Source organism: Salvia splendens, chromosome 17, assembly GCF_004379255.2.
Source record: "Salvia splendens isolate huo1 chromosome 17, SspV2, whole genome shotgun sequence".
Lineage (NCBI taxonomy): Eukaryota > Viridiplantae > Streptophyta > Magnoliopsida > Lamiales > Lamiaceae > Salvia > Salvia splendens.
Genome location: NC_056048.1, coordinates 1,223,206 through 1,250,592, shown reverse-complemented (window position 1 = coordinate 1,250,592; position 27,387 = coordinate 1,223,206). Strand labels below are relative to the sequence as shown.

Here is a 27,387-nt window from a genome sequence, read left to right as displayed (position 1 = left end):
CCACAGTGGGCACCCTAAGGGATACCCTAAAGCTCGCCCTATGCACCGCCACGTCAGCACTTTATCCTTCTGCCCTTCCACCTGCAGTGGGGCGTCCTAAGGGGCGCCCTATAATTTTTACTATTGTTTTGTTAATTAATTTAAATGTTTTCAAATATATAAATGCAAACTAATTAAAAAACACAACGATTAAATAGAAACGACAAATAATACATTGATTAAAAAAAGTTACAATGGTTATAAATAAAAAAAATTGACTATTCTACAAAAGCCCCAACTTCCGGCGCAATTCATCGATCAACCCCTGGAGGTATTCGGCTGTGGTCGGATCCGTACACTTCATAAAGGGCGTTGTGCGTATCCAACAACTTCCGCGCCATCGAGGCCGTTGCCAAATCCTAGTAGGCAATTGTCGCCGGGATTCGGGGTAGGGATCGGCGATGGGGGCCGGCAGCCGAGGAGGATGTCGCCTTCGCCTTCCCCTTGTTTTTCGCAGCCTTGACGCCTATGGGACGCCGCCGGGAAGACATCGGTGTGCCAGAACACTCTTCCTCCGTGCACGTCTGGTTGAGGTCCACCGGAAGAGTTCCGCTTTCGCTGGTCGTGTAACCACCAGTGTCGGTGGTCTTCGTCCTCTTTGTCGCACCGGTGTGAAGAATCCCGCCTTGGAACTTCTAGTTGTCCCTCAAGAGCGCCCAGATGCTGAAATGCTTGAAGTCGCCGTACATGGACTGGTACGACAACAGCGCTCTATCACGCACGTCACTCAAGCTCTCGCCGCTTCCCTGATCCCTCGAGCACTTCTCATACTCCGCCGCTAACAAGTTGACTTGCTTCTTCACCTGATCCCGGTGCTTGCGAAGCTGCTCCCTTTGGCGCTTGTACGCGCTCGGTTGCTTCGCCTCATTGTAGCTCTCGGCGATGCGCTCCCAGTACGCGAGCTGCTTTTGGTTGTTCACGAATATTGGGTCCTCCGATATATCCACCCAACACCTCGCCAAGACGAGGGTTTCATCCGGCTGGTAGTTCGTACGGCTGGGGGCGTACTATTCATTCATTGCCGGAGGTGGCAACTTGTACGCGCGGTGCTTGGTCCGCTTCTTTCTGGCTGGGGCGGCAGCGACGGAGGGGGCGGCGGCCGAGGGCTCGTCGGCAGAGGGGGCAGCGGCGCGATGGGAAGGGGCGGCAGGGCGAGTTGGAGACGGCTCCATGTCAGAGAGACCGTACAAATCCGTACTAAAGTCGGGGTCGTACTGCGTGTTGTCGTCGAACGACCGATATTCGCCAGGTTGTGTACCCGGCCACCGTGCGCCATCTCCAAATATCGAGCTACCAGGACTTGAGTTTCCATCGGAATCTATTTTATAGCGTAATTTGAGAGTTGGAAAGTGAATCGAAAAGTTACAAATGAAATCTAAGGATGGGGTATTTATATAAACAAAATTTTCAAATTAAAAAAAAAAACTAAAACGCGTTGCATCGTCCGCTTCGCCCACAGTGGGCGGACGATGCCCTATCGTCCGCGCTTCGTCCGCGGACTAAGCTTAGGGCGCGGACGACGCATCATCCTTCGTCCGCGCATCCACAGTGGCGGACGATAGCGCGTCCAATGCATCGGGCGCGCTATCGTCCGCCCAATCGTGGATGCTCTAACTAATATTTCTAAAAATAAACGCAGCCACGTGAGAAATCATTGATTCATTATTATATAATGTTAGTTCAATAATAAAGTTTCCACCTACCTCTTGTGATTCTCCTCCATCTCTCCACTACATTTATCTTTTCCCACACAAATCATGTTAGATTTTATAAAGTATTTAAAGGACTCATAGTAAATTTTTAGATTTTATTAAGTAATTAAAAGGTTCGATCGTACTAAATGTTTAGATTTCATAAAATATTTTAAGAATTTATTTTGATAATAAGATGTATGGATTAATAAAAAAAGAAAAAAAGAAAGATAGATAAATAATAGATCTCGAAGTATTTTAAAGAAATTATATTGATAAGGACAAATAATAGAGGAATAAAGTGTTGCATGGGTGCATTTGGCGAGTAAATTAATAACATAAAGATAAATGAAGAATCATTTTTATTAAATATTTTAAAGATTTATTTTATTAATAAGATGTAATGTAGAGGAATAAAGTGTTGTAAGGGTGCATTTGGAGAGTAAATTAATGAAATAAAGATAAATGAAGAATCGTTTTTATTTAATATTTTAAAGATTTATTTTATTAATAAGATGTAATAAAGTAAAATAAAGAAAAGAAAAAATAAGTTTCTATTGAGGATTTGATTCTAAATTTTTAGATCCGTTGAGTAATACTTTAACTATTAGGCTATTGAATCTTTTATGACAAGAACTGAAAACAAATAGTATTACTATATTTTTACATTTAGAAAGAAGTGACGATTATGATATTTTTCGATTCAACTCTAGATATATTCAGACTCTCCGAAATATTCGAACCCCCTTCTATCCTCTAAATCCGCCACTGTCTTCTCATTGTCGTCCTCAAACTCCGACGCCAATTGAAGATTTTCCGTCTTAACTTTAATAGACATAGCAAAAAAAAAAGTAAGACTATTGATTATGGACAAAGAAAGTGTTCTATCTATCCCAAAATAGATACTCCTATCACACTTTCTTTTTTTAGTTTGTTTCATAAAAATTACCAAATTTTTTAATTTTATTAAGAGTAGTGATTTAGAGATATAATGCATCTATGTCATTATGCCCCCTATGTCACTTTGCCATAACCTTAATTTAAATATGTACTAATATACCCTTATTTTAGATAAAATTTAAATATGTACTAATATACCCTTATTTTAGATAAAAGGAAAATTAGTAGTCATGTATAACTGATTACTAGGGAAGGAAAGTCAAATCTAATCAAATTAACTATCTATAACTAATTAATACATAGTAGTATCAATTAAGATTCACGTTTATTAGCCAAATTTTAACAAAATTTCAACTATTTGCACTACTTAGTTTCTTATTGATATCCAACAAAATAATATCTATATTTAATTATTTTATTATTAAAAATTCTTAAAATTCTAAATAAAAAAACTAAATTTAATTTTATAAAAATTAGAAGTAAATTATAATTATAATAGTCATTGTCATCTAATTATTTTATTATCAAATAGTTATAAAATTTGCAAGTTATAAAAAATACTTGATGTCTAGTATAAAATAAATTAAAATGATACTCCATTAAATAGTAGTAACATTTAAATTTTAAGTCATATAAACGATTATATATATTTAGTGTTAAATAGTCATTCACATAAAATTATTTTATTAGATTTAAATAATCATTTAAATGATAAGTTATGGAAACAACTACATGTATTTGCACTCAATTTCTCAGTGTTATCGTTCAACGAAATAATATATTTATTAAAAGTTTATTAAATTTTTAAGTTGTAAAAATGGCCACATGTATATATCAGGATATATATTACTATTGTTTCCAAAATAATGAACAAGATTAGATTCCATAATTTAAGGAATTATTTAATATGAAAATAATTGATGAGACTTCTATCCACATTTTAATTCATTTTAGTGTATTATACATCAACTACTAATTGATATTAAAAATTAAGAATATAAACAATCACATGTTTTAAAAATTTTAAGAACATGTGATTGATTGATCTAGCTGTGACTTTCAAAAAATGAAGAATTTAAAGAATGTAAAATTTTGGAATCCAAAAATATTAAAATTAAAATTACGAAACTTTTAAAATCAAAACCGTGAACTCAACTAGTATTAATATATTATCATATACTATCAAATTATAATTTATTGCATGATATAGTGAACCGAGCTAAGAACTATAATATTTTGTACTAAAAGGAGAGAATATAACTCAAAATATTCCGTATATAACAAGTTAAGAACATGTGATTATTTTTTTTGGATGTTCGATTGTAGCGTTCCAAATTTTAAGAATTAAATAAATTAAATTTTTGAATGTAAAGAATTAAAAACATATCCAGAAACTCAATCAGTATGATTATTATATACTTTGTATCAAATTTGCATTTATTGCATAATATAGTAAATGATCCTATAACTCTAATAATTTATAAAGAAAAAAAGAAAATGTTAACTATATATTTTTGGAATATTAAATAGATGTGTTAAGAATATGTGATTATTTTTTTTTATTAAAATTTGATGCAATCTTTCAAAAAGTAAGATTTTAAAAGAAATTAAATATTTTGAAAATAAAGATTAAAATTATAATTTCTTAAATAAAAGCTCTAACTTAATAATAATATATGAAGTACTATTATATATTAAATTTTTATCGAGATTTGATTATAATATTTCAGAAATTAAGAACTTATGAAAAATAAATTTTGGAAAGTAAATTATTTAAATTAAAATTCTTAAAAACGACACTGCAAACCAATTAGTATTAATATATGATATAGGAGTATCAAATTTCAATTTGTTGCATGTTACGATGAATACAACTAAAAACTCTATTATTTTATAAAAAGATACAAATTATATGTCTTTAAAACATTAAATAAATGAGTGAACAATATGTGATTTTTTTTTATCAATTTCAACGTAACGTTCCAAAAAATTGAGAATATAAATAAATTTTAAATCAGGGAAGTTAAGATTTAAAATTTAAATTATGAAAATTTTAAAATGAAAACCATAGACTTAATTAGTACTCTTACACTCATATACTCAAATTTTAACTTATTGCATATTACAAGAATTTGAGCTAAAACTCTAATATTTTATTAAGAAAATGAGAAAATAATAATTATATGTATATTTAAAATATTAAATAGATGAGTTAAGAACGCATAATTATTTTTATGATAGGGGTTCATTAACGTTCCAAAAATTATAATTTTGGAAAGCAAATGATTAAAACCGAAATGGTGAAATTGTACAACTCAAAACCGTATACTCAATTAGTATTAACACATGTTGTAGTTAAGAACGTACGAATATTTTTTGATTGAGGTTCGAATTTGATGCTCCAAATTTTAAGAATATAAAGAAAATAAAATATTAATATTGATATTATTTATTTTTTAAAAATCAGAATCTTAAACTCTATTAGTAATACTCCATAATATATCAAATTTTAATGTATAGCATGTTATAGTGAATTGAGCTAAAAATTTTAATACTCCGTATAAAGAATCTTCTGAATAAAAAAATGATAAAATTTAATTTATCAATATTAAAAATTACAGTTTAACTGTAAAGTAATTATTTTTGGCCATATTTTGTAAATCTAATTCTTTACGATAAAGAATTTTAATACTTTATATAGCTATTTATTTTATTAAATTATTTAAATTAAAATTCGTAAAAACTAATTTGATAAGAAATCTGTTGTATAGTTCATTTTCTAATAAATACTAGTAAATCATTATTTTGTTAGGTAGATAAATGTACACTAAATATATAGATTCAATGAAATACAATATTTTAAAATTTTAAACACGTGTTCTTAAATAAATGCTATAAAATGTAAAAAAAATATCATCATAAATATGAGGATTGCATGCTAAAAAATTTGTAAACGCCTAATTAGTGTAATGTCCTTAAATAAGTATATTTAATGAATTTAAAAAAGTAAATAAGCATAACATAAATTTAAATAAAAATATGATATAATACATAATTACTATTTTATCTGGCAATGCCATTATGTCTCTAAAATATTTTTTTATTTAACTCGTTAAATACCATCTCCTAAAATAAACATGTCATCACCTCTCAAATGTATAGAATTAGATTCCTTAAGGTCAATTTGGTCATTCCACATATTCTTTCTACACACATGAATAACAACTCATCACACTATCATTACTTACTTTCTGAAATTAAACCGAAAAAAAGGAATAAAAAAGAAAATTTAATAAATGTAATTTGCATGATTCGCCGAGATCCTATGTATAAATAGAAGCGGGAAGTTGATCGAAATTCAAGCTACTCAAATCCGATTTCTTGGTCTAAATCATTTCCTCTCTCATTCCTCTTGTTTTCAAGGGGAATTTTTTTATTGTTTTTGTTCTTTTTTTCATTCTGAATCTGATCCGAGCAACTGCGAAATGTGAGTTTTTCTTTCCGAGATCTCATTCGCTTCATTTCTGATCCAATGTGCTAGATCTGTTTGAGAATTCAATGCGTTTGCTTCGTTGCGTTTGATTTCGGATTTAAATCATGTAATTTAGTTTAGGTGTTGGTTTAAGCTTGTGCTTGCTGAGCAGTTATGGTAAATGTTTGATTTGGTTGGATGTTTAGAGCTGAGTTAAAGATGTTACTGTTTAATTGTCATGCTTAGTTGCTTCTTATTATGGAAATGATCTGCGATTAATACCTAGAGTTCGGGTTTTTTTTTCTACATTGGGGAAAACTAGTGAATTTTATTGAGTTTTGCGGAATTTGATTGGAATTGTTAGGTTTAGAGATGCAAAAACTTGATCTTGGTAACTTGATTTTGCCTGTGGCTTAAGTGAAGATTTAGGTTACAGGTTAATTTTCATTGATTTGAGCATAAATTTGCTGCAGAATCCCCAGTGAAGATGTCGACATTTACTCCCAAAAATATCCTGATTACTGGGGCTGCCGGATTCATTGCATCGCACGTTGCGAATAGGCTAGTTCGAAACTATCCTGAATACAAGATCGTTGTTCTTGACAAGCTTGATTACTGCTCCAGTCAGAAGAATCTATACCCTTCCAACTCCTCTCCCAACTTCAAGTTTGTTAAGGGAGACATCGGTAGTGCTGACCTCGTGAACTACCTTCTCATCACTGAGAACATCGACACGATTATGCACTTTGCAGCTCAGACTCATGTTGACAATTCATTCGGCAACAGCTTTGAGTTCACCAAGAACAACATCTATGGCACTCATGTCCTTCTGGAGGCCTGCAAGGTTACTGGGAGTCAGATCAGGAGGTTTATCCATGTCAGCACTGACGAGGTGTATGGGGAGACGGATGAGGATGCTGTTGTTGGCAACCATGAGGCGTCGCAGCTGCTTCCCACGAACCCTTACTCAGCAACCAAGGCAGGGGCGGAGATGCTTGTCATGGCATATGGTAGATCTTATGGATTGCCTGTGATCACGACTCGTGGGAACAATGTATATGGCCCGAATCAGTTCCCTGAGAAGTTGATTCCCAAGTTTATCCTCTTGGCCTTGAGGGGGCAGCCTCTGCCTATCCATGGCGATGGCTCTAATGTGCGGAGTTATCTCTACTGTGAGGATGTTGCGGAGGCGTTTGAAGTGGTTCTCCACAAGGGAGAAGTTGGCCATGTGTACAACATTGGGACGAAGAGGGAGAGAAGAGTCATCGATGTTGCTCAAGATATATGCAAGCTGTTTAACAAGGATGCTGACAAGTGCATTCAGTTTGTGGAGAACAGGCCATTCAATGATCAGAGGTATTTCCTTGACGACGAGAAGCTGAAGAATTTGGGGTGGGCTGAGAGGACTGCTTGGGAAGACGGGTTGAGGAAGACGATGGAGTGGTACATCAGCAACCCGGACTGGTGGGGTGATGTCTCTGGTGCTCTGATACCTCATCCTAGAATGTTGATGATGCCCGGTGGCACGGATAGGGGGTCTGAGAAGTCTGAATCGGGGCTGTCTGGTAATGCTAGCCAGGCCAAGACGTTGGTCCCGGCTGCCAAAAACAGCGGCTCGCCTCAGAAACCAGCCTACAAGTTCTTGATCTATGGCAGGACAGGGTGGCTTGGTGGCTTGCTCGGAGAGCTCTGTGAGAAACAAGGGATCCCTTACGAATATGGAAAGGGGTGTTTGCAGGATCGTGCATCACTTTTGGCAGATATTGCCGCTGTTAAGCCTACTCATGTCTTCAATGCTGCTGGACTAACGGGCAGACCCAACGTTGACTGGTGCGAATCTCACAAGGTGGAGACAATCCGTACCAACGTCGTTGGCACATTGACTCTTGCAGATGTCTGCAGAGAGCAAGGTCTTCTAGTGATGAACTATGCAACTGGCTGTATATTCGAGTATGATGCTGCACACCCCGAGGGATCTGGGATCGGTTTCAAGGAGGACGACACCCCCAATTTCGCTGGCTCGTACTATTCCAAGACCAAGGCCATGGTAATAACCCGAACACTGCAATCTGTTATCAACATTACATCTCATTCTGTTTGTATACTGACTTCTTTGCATATCGTCCGCAGGTAGAGGATCTCTTGAAAGAGTTCGACAACGTGTGCACGCTAAGAGTCCGGATGCCAATATCCTCCGACCTTGAGAACCCGCGCAACTTCATCATAAAGATCTCCCGGTACAACAAGGTGGTGAACATCCCCAACAGCATGACAGTCTTGGACGAGCTCCTCCCAATCTCGATCGAGATGGCCAAGCGAAACCTCAGGGGAGTATGGAACTTCACCAACCCTGGCGTCGTCAGCCACAACGAGTGCCTGGAGCTGTACAAGAAGTACATCAACCAGGAATTCAAGTGGAGCAACTTCACGCTCGAGGAGCAAGCCAAGGTGATCGTTGCTGCCAGGAGCAACAACGAGATGGACGCGTCCAAGCTGAAGAAGGAGTTCCCGGAGCTGCTATCCATCAAGGAGTCGTTGATCAAGTACGTTTTCGAGCCCAACAAGAAGACCTCTGCTGCTTGAAGTGTGTTCAGATTTGCATACATCACATTACAATACAATACATATTGTATTAGTTATTATTACTGCATCTTCTTGTTGTTTCTCTCTTTATTGTATGTTAATTTAGAGTTTGATCAACGCCTTTGGCTTAGTTGGTTGTGCTTGTTTGTGGGTGTAACATTCTTCAAACATCGTACTAAGTAAATATACTACATACAATTGTCACATTCATCTTCATTTTCTATATTTGAGTCAATTTTATACCGATTATTCAGGTGTATGTAGTTTTTAATAAATAACACTCCGTTTTGTCCCATTTGAAATGTCTCATTTTTCTTAGAGCATCTCCAATGCACGGATGTCCCACTCGGACATCCACTAGCACTTCCCAAAAACACCTCCTGCCACGTCACTAGGACTTCTCATCCCACTGCCACGTCACTAGGACTTCCCCTGCACAATCCTCTCTTCCCATTGCCCTTCCCACTAGGACTTCCCGCAATAAAAAAATCACAAATAAAGCAATTTACGTTTACGGAAATAAAATTTCAACACGAATACGAACGAGAAAAATTAACTTCATTAAAAAAACATACATGATTCGAAAAAAAAATTACATAGTAATAAAACAAAAAAAATTAATCACATCAACGTCAACCCCTCCGCGTTCAACGAGCCGTATATATAGAGTTTAAAAAAAAAATTTAATACCGGACGTCCGACCCACGCCACAATGGCGGACGTCCACCCGCCCGTCGCCCGCACGTCCGAGGACATCCGACGTCCTTACGGGACGTCCGTATCCGACTTGCCACGCCACAATGGCGGACGTCTCGGTTGCCCGTCGCGGATGTCCGACCGGACGTCCGCCATTGGAGATGCTCTTAGAGTATTAGAAAAGGATACAAACCAACAAATTTTATTCTAAGATGAAAATGTGACATTCAAATAGAATAAGCCGAAATGAAATATGAGATGTTTCAAATTGGACCGAAATAATAGTACTCAATTTCTCTTATTTACGTAGTCTTTTATTTTAAACGTAACTAATAATATTCTCCATTTTTTAGTTACGATTCACATATATTTATCTGCCTAACACTCACTTAAGACTGAATTATTCAAACTGACGATGGTCCTATTTTTCATTTATGAAATGTAAGTATGAATTATAGTATTATGATAAAAAGTTTTATTATTCGTGAATTAATCATAATAGATTCGGGCCGGGTTCGGGCCCACTGACTGCTGTAGTTGGATTCAGACTATAAATACTACCATTCCCGCCCTCCGCCATTGAAACGGAGAGAGAGAATGGTGCGGAAGAGACTGCTGCTGCTGTTGAAGCCATCTTATGATCTATCGCTTCACACCACCGCCGCCGCCACCACCGCCTCCTCCAACCGCGACAAGGTATAAAAAGTTTAGCCTCGAAATTAAAATTAAACCCTCTAATTTTGTTAGTTTTACCGTTCAATTGGAGCTGGTATTGAGGTGTTGCGATTTCTCTCTGTTATGGCGAGAATTATTCAATAATTAGATCTTCGCTTTTGAGATTCATTTCTGTTCGGTTCAGGAAATCTGGTAGTTTCCCCAATGATTATTCTGCATTGCGCTATGTTTTTAATATTTGGGGAGAAGGCCCAATTAGGAAAATTTGTGCAACCTAAATACCTAATCATGTAGCAATTCCCATGGATGAGATTATTTTATTTTATTTTTCACTCAAGATTGTCGATTTATTGTTCATCGTAATGCTCCCTCCGTCCATGAAATAATGTCCACATTTAACCGGTGCCAGTTTTAAGAAGTGTGAAGGAAAGTGGATGGAAAAAGTTAGTAGAATGAATGTGGGTCTCACTTTTATTCAAGAATCAATCAGTTCTCTCTGGTGTGAGGAATGTGCTTTTGAAGAAGTTGCACGAATCATTTTACTTGATGCTTGTACCCAGTAATATGTTAGAATCACGCAACGGTTGCCTCACTCGTCTCACTCTAATAGTGCGTTGTGCACACTTTTATACGATGTTGCTACCAGCCAGAACCATCATGGCGATGCCACTGTTATGAGATTGAGTTATCTTGATGAATAAAGTAATGTATTACGGAATTAGTTTGCGTCGTTTTGGTCTGATATTCTGTTAGGAGCTATTACAGAGAACTTTGAGAAGGATAGTCAGATTTGTTTGTTTTATCAGCTGCCTCTCCATTTGATGCCTTCTCAAATGCATCGTTCGATTCTCAGATGACATTCATTTTATTCGCTGGTGGTATTGCAGGTGTTGAAATACTTGCATAACAGGACGTTGTCTCACAAAAACACGGTCAACTTCTGCCAGAAAGTTTTGAGCAAAAAATCCGTTGAATGGGAAACTGCTCTCCGTAGTGAGATTTCTGAGCCTATCCGTGATGTTGATCTGGTCATTGCAATTGGAGGTGATGGCACACTACTACATGCAAGCCATTTGGTGGATGATTCGATCCCGGTCCTTGGAGTTAATTCTGATCCTACTCAACCAAAAGAAGTAATTAACTTCACTGCCTTCTTACTTTGCTAGATCAGATATCTTAATTTGATTCCATCACCTTCTAATGCCTTATTTAAATGTGTTATTTAGGTAGCAGAATTCATTGAAGAATTTGATGCAACAAGGAGCACCGGATATCTTTGTGCTTCCACTGCCACCAACTTTGAAGAGGTTAGGTTTCACAAAATCTATTTATGTATTTGAAACCATCGGCTGCTGGCTGCTATTCGAGAGTATGACTTTGATTGAGTAACGAGTTTCTGATACTAGTGGAAGTTAACATAAATACGTAGAGTAGGAAATTCGTCTCTTTCGGCCTAGAAACGCACTTTCTAAGTTCATAGCTACTGGTTTCTGAGCCCCTGACCCGACCTTCTTTCTTATTGGCATGCTATATCTGATACGTTCTCCGAAATTATGAGTTTTTTTTTCCTCTCTTGCAAAGATCGAACTGCACACGGGTGTCTCTTAGTCTAGGATTGGATTATGTTCATCCTTAGTACTTCACATTCTTATATTATTGGGTTCGCAGATTAAATGAGCTTTATAGTTTTTTTTTTTGTTCCTAAGTCTAAGTTACCACCATGAAATAATGACACTCTGATTTTGTTTTGTAGGTTGTAGATGATATCCTCGAGAATCGTGTCAAACCATCCGAACTATCACGGATGGCCATTGCTATCAACTCAAAGCCTATTCCTACGTATGCTCTCAATGATATTCTACTCGCTCATCCATGTCCTGCAACAGTTTCTCGATTCTCATTCAGGTCGGGAAAATGGAAAATGTTTTGGTTTTCTTATTTTTAATAAACACACAAACTGTGTATGATTGGTATTATTGCTCATATAGGATCAAGCAAGATGGGGAGCCCTCCCCTCTACTTCACTCGAGATCAAGTGGCCTCAGAGTGTCGACAGGCGCTGGATCAACGGCTGCAATGCACTCAGCCGGTGGATTCACAATGCCCATCTTCTCCAGGGAGCTGCAGTACTTGGTGAGGGAGCCCATTGCTGCAGGTTCAAACTTAACACACGGGTTTGTAAAATCGAACGAGACGATGGATATCTCCTGGTTCTGTAGAGAAGGGAAGCTGTACGTTGATGGTTCGAATGTGTTCCATTCTGTAGAGCTAGGGGATACGATAGAAATGTCTTCTAGGGCTCCGCAGTTGAAAATGTATCTGTCACCCGAAATTATATCACGTAACAAGTGAATACACAGATATATATGATGTCTCGAGTAGTTTGCAGATGGTAATCCCAGTGTTGCATTTACTAATATGTCGTTTTAGTTTCTATCAGAACGACAGTTGGGTGTTGAACGAACGAGTTACTTCTATGTCAGTGTCACTGCATGCCTGAGGAGGTAACTGCAGACATGGTTGCAGTTTCATTTTCAATTATAGCTTCATCACCTGCCATTATTAAGCAAGAACGGAATTTGATATCATGAATCAATACGAATAAACAAAATGTAAGAACCTAGAAGAACGAAATCGTTATCGAGAGTGTTATTAAATGTTGATCATTATTGAAAACTAAAACAAAGATACACGATGTCACATTAGAGTAATTCTACCTACATCTGAGACTATATATTGCAGTAGTGTAGCAGTTACTGGGCTTACATGAACACATGAGGTCGACTACGCGAGAGTTGAGGCCGCTTTATAGGTGAAAGGATAAGATTCCTCAGAGTCATTGAAGGATTTGCTGGGCGCTGTCCAGCTCCAACGCCAAAAGATGGATGAGAACTTGGCACTCGGCTACCAGTTTCAGCAAGACCGGCCGATTGTTTGGCAGGTGAGCCACCAGACATGTCAAATGTGGAGTTAGAATTGTTGTGTCGTGCCGACCACATCTCATCTCTTGGCCCTGGAGTGTCAGGAGTGAGAACCGACCAATCTGCGACAAATAAGCCGGACTAGCACTTTTGGAAGAGTGTGAGAATAATTAAATATGCCATTATTGGTAATTTTCAAGAGATCAAGTAGAACATTGTGTTATGCTGTAAAGATAAAAGTCTTAAGGTAACTATCAGAGTAGAGCGGAACAGTGTAAATATCTATGTAACTGAAACTGGCGTCAAATGGGCTTACCTGTCCTCATAGTCTCTCTTCTGTCTGGTTCTGAGAACATGTTAGCTTCTGGCCTAGTGAAGAAATTGTTTGCAGGCTGAATTGCTGAACGCTTCATTGACTCAATTTCATTTCTTGCTTGATCGTACATATCATCGAGTTTCCTTTTTTGCCTGGCAGTGACAATAAGATCATCATTAGTGACCACAACCATAACTAAAGTAAAAGAAGAGCAGTAGATTGACCTGCACTTCTCTGAAAACTTTTCTTGCAGTTCCACTTTATCCTTAGTCAGATTCTCATTCTCTTGCTCCAATATCTGGCACCTCTTACGCATTTTCTGGTATGCGCCAATTGTCTCCTCCATTTTCTGTGTAAGTGCCTCTTTCATTAATTCACATTTCTGCCGATACTGAGCCGCTAATTTATTCATCTTGGCTTGCATCTCCAATTCTTTTTGCCCAATATGAAACATGAAACTTTTGTATACACACTTCAATGCTAGGACCTTTTAAGGAATACTTAATTTACAGGAAGAACTAGATTCATAGCCTATCATACTGGTGAAGCATAATCAATCAAGAAACATTGAGCTAGACTCATTAGTTAAGGATACATATTTGAGGAGATAATCCCATCATGACCATCTGCACAAAACAACAACTAGTATGTCATGGAATGTGGTGAATGGCATATGATATTAACTTAACAAAGGTTAATTGACACAAACAAAGGATAAATTAATCAAGAGACAGTGTCTTTGCCAGAGAGTTTCCTTACATTGATCCATTCGTCATTTGGATTGATGTCCACTGGCTTCATATGACTGCCAAGTAAAAGGACGACATTTCAAACCAATTAAAACCAAATGACTCCATAGATAACCACAAAACTATACCTTGTCTACATATTAGAGACACATGAAGAAGGGAAATATATGATTAAGTTCAACTTTCATTGCATCAGATGGGTAAAAAACTTCTGACACATAACATAACAGCTAGTCTATAATTTGATAACAGAATTGTTCCTTTTGGAAATTATAGACATATAAGATAAAATGAACAAGTTTCACTTTGTTATCAATACCTTCTAGAGAGCACTTGATCACAAACAGGACATGAACCATCATTACTGAGGATCCTACCAGCATCTTCCGTGCCTTTAAAAGTCATTAAGGAAATCTGACAAAACACACCAAAATAAAGATTTTGATAGGTATAAAAAGTATGCGAATTAATCCATTCGTATTTGGATACACATGATGTGACCACATGTGGTGGCGACTGCTCGCCCTTCCAATTCCCGCCAGCACGCATTGCATCTCATTTCAGTGTCTCAGAATGATTTAATCAACACTTCGCTCTTTTGAGTTCAACTTTGCAATATGTTGATAACCTGAGAATTGTAATAAGAAAACCAAAAACCAACTCAAGACACAAGCTTATAAAAGTGTTAGGCACAATAAAGCTGTTTAATAGTAATATCTAGCCAGTGTAGTGTTATAAATGGATTCTTAAACATGTAATGCATAGTATAACACCCCCCCCCCCCCCCTCCTCTGCATTTAGAAATCCTGAATTGCAAGAAGATCTAGTGGTTACATCTACAAATGAGTTGAGAGGAAAATGCATTTTTGCATTTACTAGTGTAAGCAAATAATGAGAACTGCTATCAATCAATGTACTAGATCAAAATTCCTCTTTGACCTCAAAAAGCAGAACCTGCATGCTTGACCACAACACAAGTCCTGGATTCCAATTCAAACACAGATGAAGAAAATCTCAAAGATAATAAACAAGATCAGGTGCAATTCATCATCTTCGTCTCATCAAAAAAATCACTGGGAACACTTAGTATAGCTACGCTACCAAAGTTATACAAAGAAAAACTCGTGAAGATTAAACTCTCAATACACGAGAAATATAAAACGGTATAGCTCAATAGATCTAGTTCACCATTCACTCAAACAAAATCTGCAGGAAAAAAGCATCAATTTCAAACTTATCGCGCACGATGCTCAACTGAGACCTCTATCGTCAAATAAATCAGCCAAATCAAGCAATTAACCAATAGCAATTCAGATTCCTAAAAATCGGAAGCTAAATCACAGAAAATTATGGAAGCTCGCGAGCACTGTACGCTGAATTCAGCAATTGTGTGAATAGAATTCAGATTGCGGCAGAAATTAGGCAGCGAAGAAAGTGTACAAACTGACCTTTAACTCCGGAAACAAGCGGTGGTTGCTGAATTCAGAAATGCAGAGAAATGGTAGAGAAATCAAAGCACTACGAAGCTAGGGTTATCGACTTGGAGCGAGATCGCAGATTGCGCGGCAAAGACGAGAAGAAATTCCGCGAGACGTTGCTGATTTAAATGATCTGCGAAATGGTAGTTATAATATATAACCTTTTTAATTAGTGTAAAATTTTGTGACTGATGCATGTTAGTTAGTGAATGAATGAAAAAAAAATTATTTTATGTCCCAAATAAAATATATTAAAAAGAATTACGTATAATGTCATTTAAAGGATTATATAATTATAAAAGGTTAATATATATTGTGATAATTTGTCATATGTATTATCTTAAATTACACAATTTTACCAACATCACCTCACCGCCTCAAAACAACACTCGCATCGCAGAGCGATACGTGTTCACACTCAGCTTCCAACAACTATCCAACTCCACTATAAAATGCTGCTCACCACCTCCCCGCCATTTCTCCCTCTCTCGGTTAAACCGCTGCTGCAACCCTCCTTTCCCCCACCTGAAGTTTCCTCCTGCTCTCTAACCGTTCGCTACCTGTGTTCTCCGCGGCTGGCGTGTGAGCAATTGAGCGCGGGAATCGTCGCTGTTGCTGCTCTGTTGCTTTTGGCGATGAAGATTCAGTGCAACGTCTGTGAGGCGGCGAAGGCGAAGGTGCTCTGCTGCGCCGACGAGGCGGTCCTATGTGGCGACTGCGATCAGAAGGTGCACGCCGCAAATAAGCTCTCCAGTAAGCACCAGAGGGTTCATCTCTCTACGTCTTCGTCGCAGAAGCCTAAGTGCGATATTTGCCAGGTAGGTAGCTCACGATCCTTTCAGATCTCAATTCTGTTCCGCTTTCAGCTTTCAATTTTGTTATTTTCTAGTTTAGTTTGTTGAATTCCTTCGTTCCGCGTAGATTTGCGTAATTTGACTCAAACGATCACAACTGTCAAATTCTGAAATGATATGATGAACATTCAACTGTGTTTTTTCTAGTTTAGTTTGTTGAATTCATTCGTTCCCCATAGATTTGCCTAATTTGACTCAAAACGATCGCAATTTCCAAATTCTGGAATGATATCATGAAGTAGTGTGCTGTGTGTTTAGCAACAGAGATTCGAATTAGATGTGTTCTTCACGTGTGGCTGTAGTTAGTTCCACATTACGCAATTACAAACTTCGAGATGCAGAAGCGATTTCCATGTGATCGTTTGTTTCCTCCTCCAAAACTGCAAATTAGGTACCTGAATATGTGAAGTAGTGTGTTGTGTGTTTAGTAACAGAGATACGACGTAGATGTGTTCTTCTAGTGTGGCTGCAGTTAGTTACACGCTGATCATGAAGCATCTTTAAGAAATAATCAATTTGTGAAATTAGACATTTCACTATTATCAAACATTCGAACCTCGAGATGCAGAAATTAGGTTCCTTCCATGTGATCGCTTGCTCCTTCTCGAAGGCTATGGAAAAATTTGACTAAAACTGCAAATTAGATTCCTGGATATGTAAAGCTTGGTTCAGGATTGGGGAGTTAATCTGAGATTATAATCTGAAATATTAATTGTTATTCATTGCTGCAATAGTATTCTGACTTCGATTATCTGGGGATTCCATTTGCAGTCTCTTTTGTGGTTGATTTGATTAGTGGCTTGACCCTAATTACTGAGCTACATAGGTTTTGATATTCAAACTCCATGTATGCAGGAAACGGTAGGCTATTTCTTTTGCCTGGAGGATCGAGCTCTGCTTTGCAGACGATGCGATGTTTCTATACACACTACAAATCACTTGGTCGCTGCTCATCAGAGGTTCTTGCTCACTGAAGTTAAAGTAGGTCTCGAAGCAGCCAAAGTTGATCCACCAATGCCATCCCTTCCTGTTGAGAGAAGCTCGGGATCGAATGCTCCTCCCACTCCAAAGAGCGTCATGAACATAGCAACAGCTGAACAATCCAATAAACCTCTGCCTGTCCAAGCCAGTGTAGGTGGGGATATTTCATTGTCGAAGTTGTCTTTTACAGGAGGTTCTGCGGATGAAAGTATTTCGCCGTGGCAGTTGGATGAATTCCTTGAGCTTGGCGACTTCAGTCAGAAGTATGATCTCATGGATCCCGGCTCATCCAAGGTTCAATATGTTCATATCCATATGATTTTTGGATAGAAAGTTGAAGGTTTTAGATTCGAATATAATCTTTGCCAACATGAGAATATTCCTCACAAATTGCAGATGTTTGAAGATAAATTGGATAACTTGGTATGGTTTCAGACGGATTCCGGGATTGGAGATTCAGACTACTCGCCTATCTTTCGATTTGCTGATATGGAGGTCGAGGGTGATGAGTGTATGGGACAGTCACCGAATAATTTCTGGACGGTGCCGGAGATTCCATCTCCCCCGACAGCATCCGGGCTTAACTGGCCCATGATTCCCCAGACCCCATGCGACTCTGCTGCCTTTGTGCCGATATAATCTCCTTGCCTACACACCACCGTCGTTCACACGGTGGTGATAATTCGAAGCGACGGAGAGTTGAGTTATGCACAATAGTTTTCTAGGGCTATGAATATGATAGACAATCTTCATAGAAATCTATGGGTTCCATCCTAAAACCAATTGGTGAATTGGTGATAGGAGGAGTGGCCCATGAGATTTAGAGTTATGCACAATAGTTTTCTAGGGCTATGAATATGATAGACAATCTTGATAGCAATCCATGAGTTCCATCCTAAAACCAATTGGTGATAGGAGGAGTGACCCATGAGATTTATATACTAGTTTCAGTTTTCTTTTAACACCGATGTGAGATAGTTATATGTTATTTTTCTAGTTTCAATTGCCAACACGCCCAAATTTTAAGTCCAAATATATTGTTTGGTCAGTCATTTTTTCGGTTTTAGCTCAGATATATTGCTGGGTCAGTTAAATATGACCCACAGTCGGCGACCTGCTCTGATACCATGATAGAAATTTATGGGTTCCACCCTAAAACCAATTGGTGATAGGAGGAGTGGCCCATAAGATTTATATACTAGTTTCAGTTTTCTCAAATTTCTTTTAACACTGATGTGGGACAGTTATATGTTATTTTTCTAGTTTCAATTGCCAACAAATCTGATCATAGCAAGTGTTGAATCTTACTCGTTATCGTTGTATGCAAGCAGTGTTGTTTTGCCATCGTCGTTATCCTCTTAAAAGAGGTTTCTCGTTATCGTTGTATGCAAGCAGTGTTGTTTTGCCATCGTCGTTATCCTCTTAAAAGAGGTTTTGCAAGACCTGTCGAAACCCAATGTCCCGGTACTGTCTAGACTCTAGGAAGTCTTTTTCCGGCTGGGCCCGACCGTCGCGACGATGGCATGGTGTTGGATGATGTTGAATTTTTATGCTTGATGGATATCTAACTTTTGGTAGCTATGAATTGAAAATTTGCAATGTTATTTCAAGTATTTAGAAGTTGAGTTTAATGCAAGTATAGCAATATGGGAATTTAATTGGCAGTGATTTCTTGATTGAAGTATAAAAGTTATTCATTCAAAAGTTTATTTTGTAGAAAACGAAGTACAATATGAAATTAAAATGAGACCAAAACAAAGAATGACAAGCTGAATTTTGTGTAGATCAAGCTTGTCACTATTTGTGTAGATTTGTACTATGAATAACTTAATATTCATGCACTCTTAATTAATATTCATTTGCAATCTTAATTATCATTCACTAGATAAAATGCTTATCTTTGGAGAAAAGAAAATGAAAACCAATTATTTCCCAAAGAAAAATAAATAAAAGCCAAATATTCTCTCCACCCAATAGCATGAGTTCCATTTTTTTCTAGTTTTAAGGAATGTGATTGAAAAAATTAATGGAACTTAAATTTTATTTGTATAATGAAAAAAAAATTAAAAAATTAATAGAACACAAACTTTATTATTATTGATTTTATAAGAAAATATAAGCAAACTGAATTGACAGAATTTAATGAATTTGAAATGTACTTGTAAAATAGTACTATTTTATTTGGAAGAACCATAATGTCAATAAGACTTCAATTGGCACAAATGAAGAGACTTACTCCCTCCGTCCCCGATTAATTGTCACTCTTTTCCATTTCGGTCCATCCCTCAATAATTGTCACACTTCATTTTTACCATAAATGGTAAGTAGGTCTCACATTCCACTAACTCACTTCACTCACATTTTATTATAAAACTAATATAAAAAAGTGGGTCACACATTACACTAACTTTTTCAACCAGCTTTTCTTTACATTTCTTAAAACTCATGCCAGGTCAAAGAGTGACAATTAATCAGGGACGGGGAGTAACATTTTTCCTATTTGAGAGGTTAAATATACAATCTACAAGTGATTGTGTCTTTGTAATTTGCAGATAGAGAGAAATTGTTTACATCAAGCTTTAAACTTCTTAGTTACATGCATTCTCTCATTCATGTTATTTTCACATAAAATGTAACAGAAAAACACAAGAGTGAAACCTCAGACCTCATTTCATACAACAGACAGAATACTGGTTGAAGACTTTCCACTTTTCATTATCAACAATGAATGCAAAATTCATACAACAGTAAGCCTTAATTCACACTTGGTTTCAAATCCAACACCAATTCCAAATTCACAGCAGAAACTGCTCTTCTGTAGCTCTCTCTACAGCTTCTCTAGAACCAGAGTCTTGTTAGTTGGTCATTGAAATGAAAGAGATTTTGGTAACTGTGAAGACGGACTCGCCCTTCACTCTTCCATTTCGTTTTATTGTGTCAGTTTATCCGGCTCAAACTCAAGAGCCGGCTGGTGGCAGCTGCACAGTGATTAATTAGCGAATTAAGAAAGTTAGCCGTTGCGTACTAGCCTCTATGTGAGCCAGTTTTGGAGGAACAGTTGCTGCATAAGGATTGCCAAAATGCTGCCCATGGATATATTTAGGACATTGACAGCGTCATTGTTGAGCTGCAACGCAAAGAAGGGAAAACGCTCAAAACCACAGAAAATGCCGGCTTCCCACATAATTCACGAGGATGATGCGCATATAACTATTATACAAACCAAGAACGATGATAATATCCGCTACAAGAAACCGTTTCTAAAAATGTATACAAAACATAACTCAACAAGAAAGCAAGTCAAAAAGCGAAAGAGAATATCTAACCCATTGGAACCCTTCTTTTTCTTGGAATACTGCACCGATGATACTCTCTCCGAGATTAGCAATCTGGGAAGCAATCACACAGATGACGGCTTGTGGTATGTTTATCTGTTCAGACATAACTCTTCATCAGTTGGAGCTAAGAAAATCAACATTGGTGCGGAATGCATCAAATTTATTGCAAAATGTAGAGATTTATCAATCGATATTCGTGTTAAACAATGGGGAAGAAGATGACATCCTAACTTTTACCTGACCAAGAACAACACCGACAGAAGCAAGAAGAACCGAAGCTAAAATTCCAGCAAGAGTTCCTTCAAGGCTAACGGCTCCTTCAGTACCCCTTGGGACTATCTTGAATGTTGTGACTAGGTAGCTACAACAAACATCAACTAATCAACGAACATGTACAAGTATAAGTAGAACAATCACTCATCAATATAATGCAGATGAATCCAAAGAGAATGCATATTTCTTTTCCAAAAACTAGGCTATGGATGTGAAGAAAAGAGCATATGTTGAATAAAAACACACTCGGATAACTACACGAAAAGAGGTGAACCTACGTTGTCCTGCCATATGCTTTCCCTATCTCACTCGAGACAGTATCGCTGAGTTTGGTGCAGAAACTAGCGACAAACCCAAGTTCCCAAAGGGGGGCAAGTGCCATTCCACCGATTCCGGAGATTGAGAGGGCTGCACAAACACAGCCGGCAGCACTTGATCCTACCACACTTCCCGGTCCTCGTCTTCCTTTCATTTTCTCAGCAACCCCCTGAGCCTCCTTCTGCTCCATTTTGACCTTTGTCACGGCCGTTCCCTGCAATTATCAATCCATCACTCAACACTTCTACCTTAGAGGATACACAAACTCCACCATCTAAACACTCAACCAATTTTTTATGAATGTGTCAATATTTGTAATACGCATACCTGAAATCCACACAACACATACACAACAATCTTCACACACTACTTAGCTTGTGATTCAACACAGGAAACAGCCTTATGCCATCCTGCTTATGTAAGAGGAAAAAAATCCAAAACAGCCAAAGTAGCAAAATGTAAAAAAAATTTTTGTAGTTGATTTAAATTCAGACATTGAGAAAAGCGCGCACACACACACAGACACCCACATTGTTCCAAATTCCAACAATTCAGCTACCTCACAATTTAAAAAAACATTATTCAACTCAAAACTCTACTAATGAAACTCAATATTTGCAATACAAATACCTGAAATCCACACACACACAATAAGCTTCAAACCCTAATTAGCTTGTGATTCTAAACAAAAAAACAGCCTTATGCTACCCTGCTTATGCAAGAGAAAAATTCCAGAACAACCAAACAAGAAAAATGTATAGTAATTTATTTATAGTTGGTTTAAATTTCAAATCTTGACGCATAAATCAAAGCAAAAACACACACATGATTCCAAATTCCAACAAATTCAGCTCCCTAACAACTCAAAAAAAACACAATTCAGCTCAGCATTCCACTAATGAAAACTCACAATTCACACAATTGAACAAGGAGAGCTCACAATGACAAAGTAAGTAGCCACAAGAAGGAACCCAGAGTAGCTAAACGCGCGCCACGTGAGCGTTCCGAGCAAGAACGCCGCCGCAAATCCGGGCGGCGACAATCCGGAGAGGAGAACCGGGGAGCCCAAGACGAAGATCGCGGCGTTGCTGAGGAGCGCGGATTGCCACGTGGGAGGCGATGATTTGACCAGCTGGATAGCCTGCTGAAGAAGACCCGGATCAAAATCAGTCGACGCTTGAATTTGGGATGCCGATTTCTGCTTCAAGACTGGATTTTTAGGGGTTGGCTTCAGAGGGGTAAAGAAGAGGGCTTTTGAAGTGGGATTGTGGGAATTGGAGAGAGGGAATGGAGGGGTGAGAGAGAGAGTGGTTGGTGTTGAGAGAGAAGTTGCCATTTTTGTTTGCAGTAAGATAGTTTGGTTTGGGAAGAAAGAAGCTAATACTATTATACAAAGACTTCTCAATTTTATGAATAATGATTTTATTGTTATTCAAAAATTAGAGTATTAATATAAATTGAATGGAAAATAAATATCGTGCCACTTTAATTTGGGGCACCAGCTCTGTTCATTTATGTACGCCGACTTTTTAGATACTAAATAAAATTTGGAGTAATATTACTTTACACTCCATTTGTTAAATTATAAATGAAGCATATTTTGGACTCAAAATTTTAAAAAAATAAAGTACTAGTAAAGAAAAATTAAGAGTGTTATTTAAAAAAAATGAAATGGCTTGTTTATAGTAAGACAATAAAAAAAAGCACGTTTATATATAGTGAGACGTATAAGTAATAATTTTAAATATCACACCTTGCTATAGTATTATAGAAATTGTATTAGTAATATTTTAATTTGATAAAATTCACATACTATTAATTTCTAGCAATTAAGGCAATATATGGTAGCTACCACGGCGCGGACCTAGATTTGGCATCCCTTCTTCAAGAGTGGGGTAAAAGAAATTACACTAGTACACTATATTTTATTCATTTTATTTTAGCTTAGTTGTTATTAGTAATAATGATTTTCATTTATTTTTTTAGTTCCAATGCATAAAATTTTAGCCTTGCCTGATTCAAGTAATAACCTAATTTCTTTACACTTTTCGTTTATAACTCATATTGTTAATCAGAGATGTAAACATTTATGGATAGTACTAGTTATGGATGAAAAATTGAGTTTTTCATAATTTTTAAAAAAAAATCAATGAAAGAATGAATACATTCTTTGATTTTACAGTTAGTCGTCTCAACAACATGTACACGTAGAAAAAAGAATGTTTTTAAAATTTAAGTAATGAGAAAATTTTACTATTTTGGAATTAAATGAAATCCTTTAGCAAGGAGAGTTGCATAGAGCAGTTGATTCCAAGTATCAGGCACGCCAGCGAGGCACCAGTGGCTGCAGTCGTTCCCCTTCTTCCCGCCGATGCCGTATGCTGACGGATGGCCGTCTTTCCGCAGCGCCGAGAGCGTGGTCACGTCCAACAGCTGCACTGGCGTCGTCATGTTGCGTAACACACGCTTTACCACTGCCACGGCTGGCAGATCCGGCCCAGGGTACACAGACCCGCGGACCGGCTTTGTCTCTCCGTAGCAAGTTGATCCCTTCGGTGATGCATTATTCCACTTAGTACCACTGTACAGGAAGATACGGTCAGTGACGGATGCAAAAATTTAAATATATTTAAAAAAGTTGAAAACTACTAAATTTTTTTCAACTACTAATAATGTTGTCATTTAAAAAATTATAAAATATTGTCATTTGTAAAATAAATATCTTGAATAAAAGAGAGAGGGATGTGATCTCGTATTCTTGCTCGGAAATAAAATTAAAATCGTTTAGGTGTAGTAATCAACTAACAGTAAAACTTTTATACTCTCCTTTGTTATAAGCTTCAAGCAAATATTACTATTTTAAATGTGATGCTATTATAATTCCTAGTTACGGTTTTTTACATGAAAATAACTACTCTTATAAATAAAAGCTATAGCATGTATAGAATAATAATTATTATTATTCTTATATGAATATAAGCTATAGTGTGATCGAAATTAAAAGTGACTTTTTGTAATTTAAAATTATTGTTGCAAAAAAATAATCTAAGATGTTCAGATTGCAATAATATATCTCATGTTTAAATATGTATTATGTTGGTTAATAAAATCGAGTCTCACAACTTAATCCTAGATAGATAGTTACGTATATAATAATTAATCATATCACCGAACGGCACGTTACTATTTACCAATAGAAGTCTTCATTTTCCAATTTGGTAGTTCTAACAATACAAATCTCATTCTCTACAATTTCGTACTACCTCTTATAATTGTCTAGGACTTTTTCAATATCACATTATCACTAAAATTTCGCCTTTTTTATATAGGGAGATGGAGTGGATGAGAGAAAGAGAGAGAGAGATTGTACTTGTAATGAGTAGGTGAGATGCCTTGAAAGAAAACCCTAGTTTTTAACGAATTGATGTTAGAATCCACCCAATTGGACCATGTTCTTAGCCCCAACTCGTAAGCTTTCAATCGATCCATGTCTTTGTACACTTCACCACCAAATTCGATGTAGTCCCACCTAACCAAATCAATATATAATTCTAAATAAAAGAACTCAAATCACAATTAACACAAAATAAAATAAAATAAAATAACAAAATCACTTCTTCTTACGGCGTTTGTCTTCCCTTATGAACCCACCAATGCCATGAATTGAACACAAGCATATCAAACCCTTTCCACGACTTCCCATTCTTGATCGAATCAAGCTTCAAAACCCTCCCCCTTTTCCTGTCCACAATTAAATCAACCAATAGCGCATTCCTCGATAGCATCAACGACATATTGTACTCCTGCAAATGCAAACAGTGGCGGTTAGACAGTTAATCGGTTATTTCCAGGTACGATTCAATTCTGATTAGCCAATCAAATATAAAATCGCCAACAATGTTACATCAATTTGGCGTAATTAAGGCGATCATGTCCAATATGGACCACTGTTCATTGTATGATCTGCGTCTATCATCAACACGTACTATTGTATGACATGTGACTATTCATACAATGAACAGGTTTGTAATTTGCGACCGTCACCAACACATATATTGCATGGATCGAACACACATTGTATCAATCTAGTAGATTCAAGCAATATATATGTTGATGACGAGTCGCAAATTATACCATTGTTCAGTGTATGATCCGCGACTATCATATCAACATATATAGCATGACATACATAAAATAAAAATGACAACCTTAGATCATACAATAATCTAAAATTTTACCGGCATGTAAAACGTGGAAACCCCTCCTGTCTTTTTGATAGTGTAGTTTGACTGAGGAACCGATGCATGAAGCATGCATGCAAGAGATTCCCACTGATTCAAGCTAAGGGAATCTCCCACAAACAATATTCTCTTCCCTTGAAACCTCCTCAAAAAATTCACCCCACTAAATCTAAAAGAAAACAAATTTATTTTGATCTTATTAGTACTATCTATCTATTTATTATAATTAATTATATACAAACAAACACACACACACTTACTTTGGCAATTTGCAGTTGTTGGGCTTCCATGTGTATTTGAGGTAGACCTTGTCCGGTCTTCCGTTTCCGGCGCAGTCGAACTGTTTGTCGACGAAAGGGCACATCGGAACGTAGTAGATAGGGCCGGCACCGGCCACCCAAGTGCCTTGGAATAAATCACAGCCCACATCAAGGCTGGATGATAATTGAAACCATGTGAAAGTGAGAAACACTAATTTGAGGGTGATGGTTAAGAATGTTGCAATGTGTGACATTGTTTGGTGAGATTTATGTTGTCTATGGATATTTTTTCGTGTGTGTATATATAGTGTGTGTGGGAGTGTGAAGTGGTGTTGGTTAGAGCTAGGTGGAATAATAATGGATGGATTGACTTGAAGGGAATGACAAAATGGGATGGACCCTTGTAAGTCTCATCATTGCCTTGTTGGCGGATCAATGATTGAAACAATGGAACCTCGATTTATTAGTTGGAGGAGAAAAACGCCATATCAATTAAGTTATTACGTTGAACGTATAAAACTATTTATTGTGTCTTTTATATTTCGGTTGCTTATTTACAGTTTCACCCAAATTATACTTTGTGAAAAAATTTGAGTAAACAATAAAGTTCATAATTTTTAATGATAACTAATTTTGAAAGTTGCGGAATAGACTAGGATTTAACCAAAATTCAAGATTCGTCTAGCAATTTTCTCTAAGTAGAAATACTTCTAGCATTATTTGTTTCTAACATTTAATCGAGTTGTGCAGGTGAGTCATTCCGATGCAGGAACAATTATCAGTACACAACTGATGGATCAGCGAATTATTGATGTTAGTAAATGCTGGTAGAGAATTATGACACAATGAATTTACGTGGTTCGATTTACTGAGGTAAATCTACGTCCACGGGGAGGAATGAGGGCAGGTTTGTATTGCTTGATCTGCGAAAATACAGCTTACAATACAGACTTGCTATATGCTATTTTATCTCTAGAGAGCTTAACCCTTTTCTATCAGATCTAAGTTCTATTTATACATTGAACTAGGATCGTGGTTTGCAGCCCCACTAACAAGATCGTGGGTGAGCAATAACTGCTCAATAACTGCTTCATACCACTAAATAGATCGTGGGTATAGTGGAGGTCGTGGAGGCCTTTCGTGAGTCCACCAACTCCTAGTTCGGTCGAATGCTGAGACCGAACTGCTGGACTTTACCGATCAGCTCTTGCCGATCTGAGAGGAGAGCTTGACTGGTCGGCTTTTACCAAGCTGTAGGCTGAGTCCGAACTCTTTGGTCGTGCCGAACTCTTTGGTCGTGCCGAACTCTTTGGTGCCGAACAGATACTCTTTCTTGGGCTCTGGGCTGATGGGCCGTCACTGTTATTGGGCTTGCCATTAGGGTTTAGTTCGTACCCCATCACTACCCCCCCCCGAAAAGCGAAGTGGATCACTTCGGCGAGGTGAGTCACTTCGGCATTCTGGATAACGGTAAGGGGGAGGCTGACGTCAGGGGACGTGCCTAGCGCATGCCTGCATTAAATGCGACAGTAAAATCCGGCCGTTGATTCCTGAAAAGGTGGGATTCGAAACGGCGCAACGATTTCGAAATCTTTCCCGTAT

General features: G+C 37.4%; 6 protein-coding genes across 7 annotated transcripts; 3 read left to right on the top strand and 3 right to left on the bottom strand.

Moving 5' to 3' along the window:
* Nucleotides 1–5,913: 5,913 nt before the first annotated feature.
* On the top strand, nucleotides 5,914–8,884 carry LOC121773349 (trifunctional UDP-glucose 4,6-dehydratase/UDP-4-keto-6-deoxy-D-glucose 3,5-epimerase/UDP-4-keto-L-rhamnose-reductase RHM1-like). Its single transcript, XM_042170179.1, has 3 exons — nucleotides 5,914–6,117; nucleotides 6,576–8,149; nucleotides 8,233–8,884. Exons 2-3 carry the CDS (start codon nucleotides 6,590–6,592, stop codon nucleotides 8,683–8,685), a joined length of 2,013 nt encoding a protein of 670 aa, XP_042026113.1. The 5' UTR covers nucleotides 5,914–6,117; nucleotides 6,576–6,589; the 3' UTR covers nucleotides 8,686–8,884.
* Nucleotides 8,885–9,978: 1,094 nt separating this feature from the next.
* Nucleotides 9,979–12,452, top strand: LOC121773233 (NADH kinase-like). Its single transcript, XM_042170047.1, has 5 exons — nucleotides 9,979–10,077; nucleotides 10,944–11,189; nucleotides 11,283–11,363; nucleotides 11,810–11,961; nucleotides 12,045–12,452. Exons 1-5 carry the CDS (start codon nucleotides 9,979–9,981, stop codon nucleotides 12,406–12,408), a joined length of 942 nt encoding a protein of 313 aa, XP_042025981.1. The 3' UTR covers nucleotides 12,409–12,452.
* Nucleotides 12,364–15,627, bottom strand: LOC121773234 (E3 ubiquitin-protein ligase CCNB1IP1 homolog). 2 transcript variants are annotated; one of them, XM_042170048.1, is made up of 9 exons: nucleotides 15,491–15,627; nucleotides 14,532–14,670; nucleotides 14,362–14,434; nucleotides 14,053–14,098; nucleotides 13,889–13,919; nucleotides 13,518–13,773; nucleotides 13,294–13,445; nucleotides 12,823–13,099; nucleotides 12,364–12,609 (listed from the first exon to the last, which is right to left on the bottom strand). In XM_042170048.1, exons 2-9 carry the CDS (start codon nucleotides 14,599–14,601, stop codon nucleotides 12,606–12,608), a joined length of 909 nt encoding a protein of 302 aa, XP_042025982.1. In that variant the 5' UTR covers nucleotides 14,602–14,670; nucleotides 15,491–15,627; the 3' UTR covers nucleotides 12,364–12,605. The 2 variants fall into 2 exon arrangements, with proteins under 2 accessions (XP_042025982.1, XP_042025983.1); XM_042170049.1 differs by having other exon boundaries at nucleotides 12,823–13,069.
* A 261-nt stretch (nucleotides 15,628–15,888) lies between these two features.
* Nucleotides 15,889–18,317, top strand: LOC121773746 (B-box zinc finger protein 22-like). Its single transcript, XM_042170659.1, has 3 exons — nucleotides 15,889–16,338; nucleotides 17,230–17,649; nucleotides 17,752–18,317. Exons 1-3 carry the CDS (start codon nucleotides 15,973–15,975, stop codon nucleotides 17,992–17,994), a joined length of 1,029 nt encoding a protein of 342 aa, XP_042026593.1. The 5' UTR covers nucleotides 15,889–15,972; the 3' UTR covers nucleotides 17,995–18,317.
* A 1,601-nt stretch (nucleotides 18,318–19,918) lies between these two features.
* LOC121775524 (protein VTE6, chloroplastic-like) lies at nucleotides 19,919–22,662 on the bottom strand. The gene is made up of 5 exons (XM_042172604.1): nucleotides 22,225–22,662; nucleotides 21,245–21,498; nucleotides 20,931–21,054; nucleotides 20,682–20,786; nucleotides 19,919–20,482 (listed from the first exon to the last, which is right to left on the bottom strand). The coding sequence occupies exons 1-5, from the start codon at nucleotides 22,618–22,620 to the stop codon at nucleotides 20,387–20,389; spliced, it is 975 nt and encodes a 324-aa protein (XP_042028538.1). The 5' UTR covers nucleotides 22,621–22,662; the 3' UTR covers nucleotides 19,919–20,386.
* Nucleotides 22,663–23,480: 818 nt separating this feature from the next.
* LOC121773831 (protein trichome birefringence-like 41) lies at nucleotides 23,481–26,039 on the bottom strand. Its single transcript, XM_042170751.1, has 5 exons — nucleotides 25,786–26,039; nucleotides 25,523–25,694; nucleotides 24,909–25,087; nucleotides 24,655–24,813; nucleotides 23,481–23,865 (listed from the first exon to the last, which is right to left on the bottom strand). The coding sequence occupies exons 1-5, from the start codon at nucleotides 26,037–26,039 to the stop codon at nucleotides 23,538–23,540; spliced, it is 1,092 nt and encodes a 363-aa protein (XP_042026685.1). The 3' UTR covers nucleotides 23,481–23,537.
* Between the last annotated feature and the right edge of the window lie 1,348 nt (nucleotides 26,040–27,387).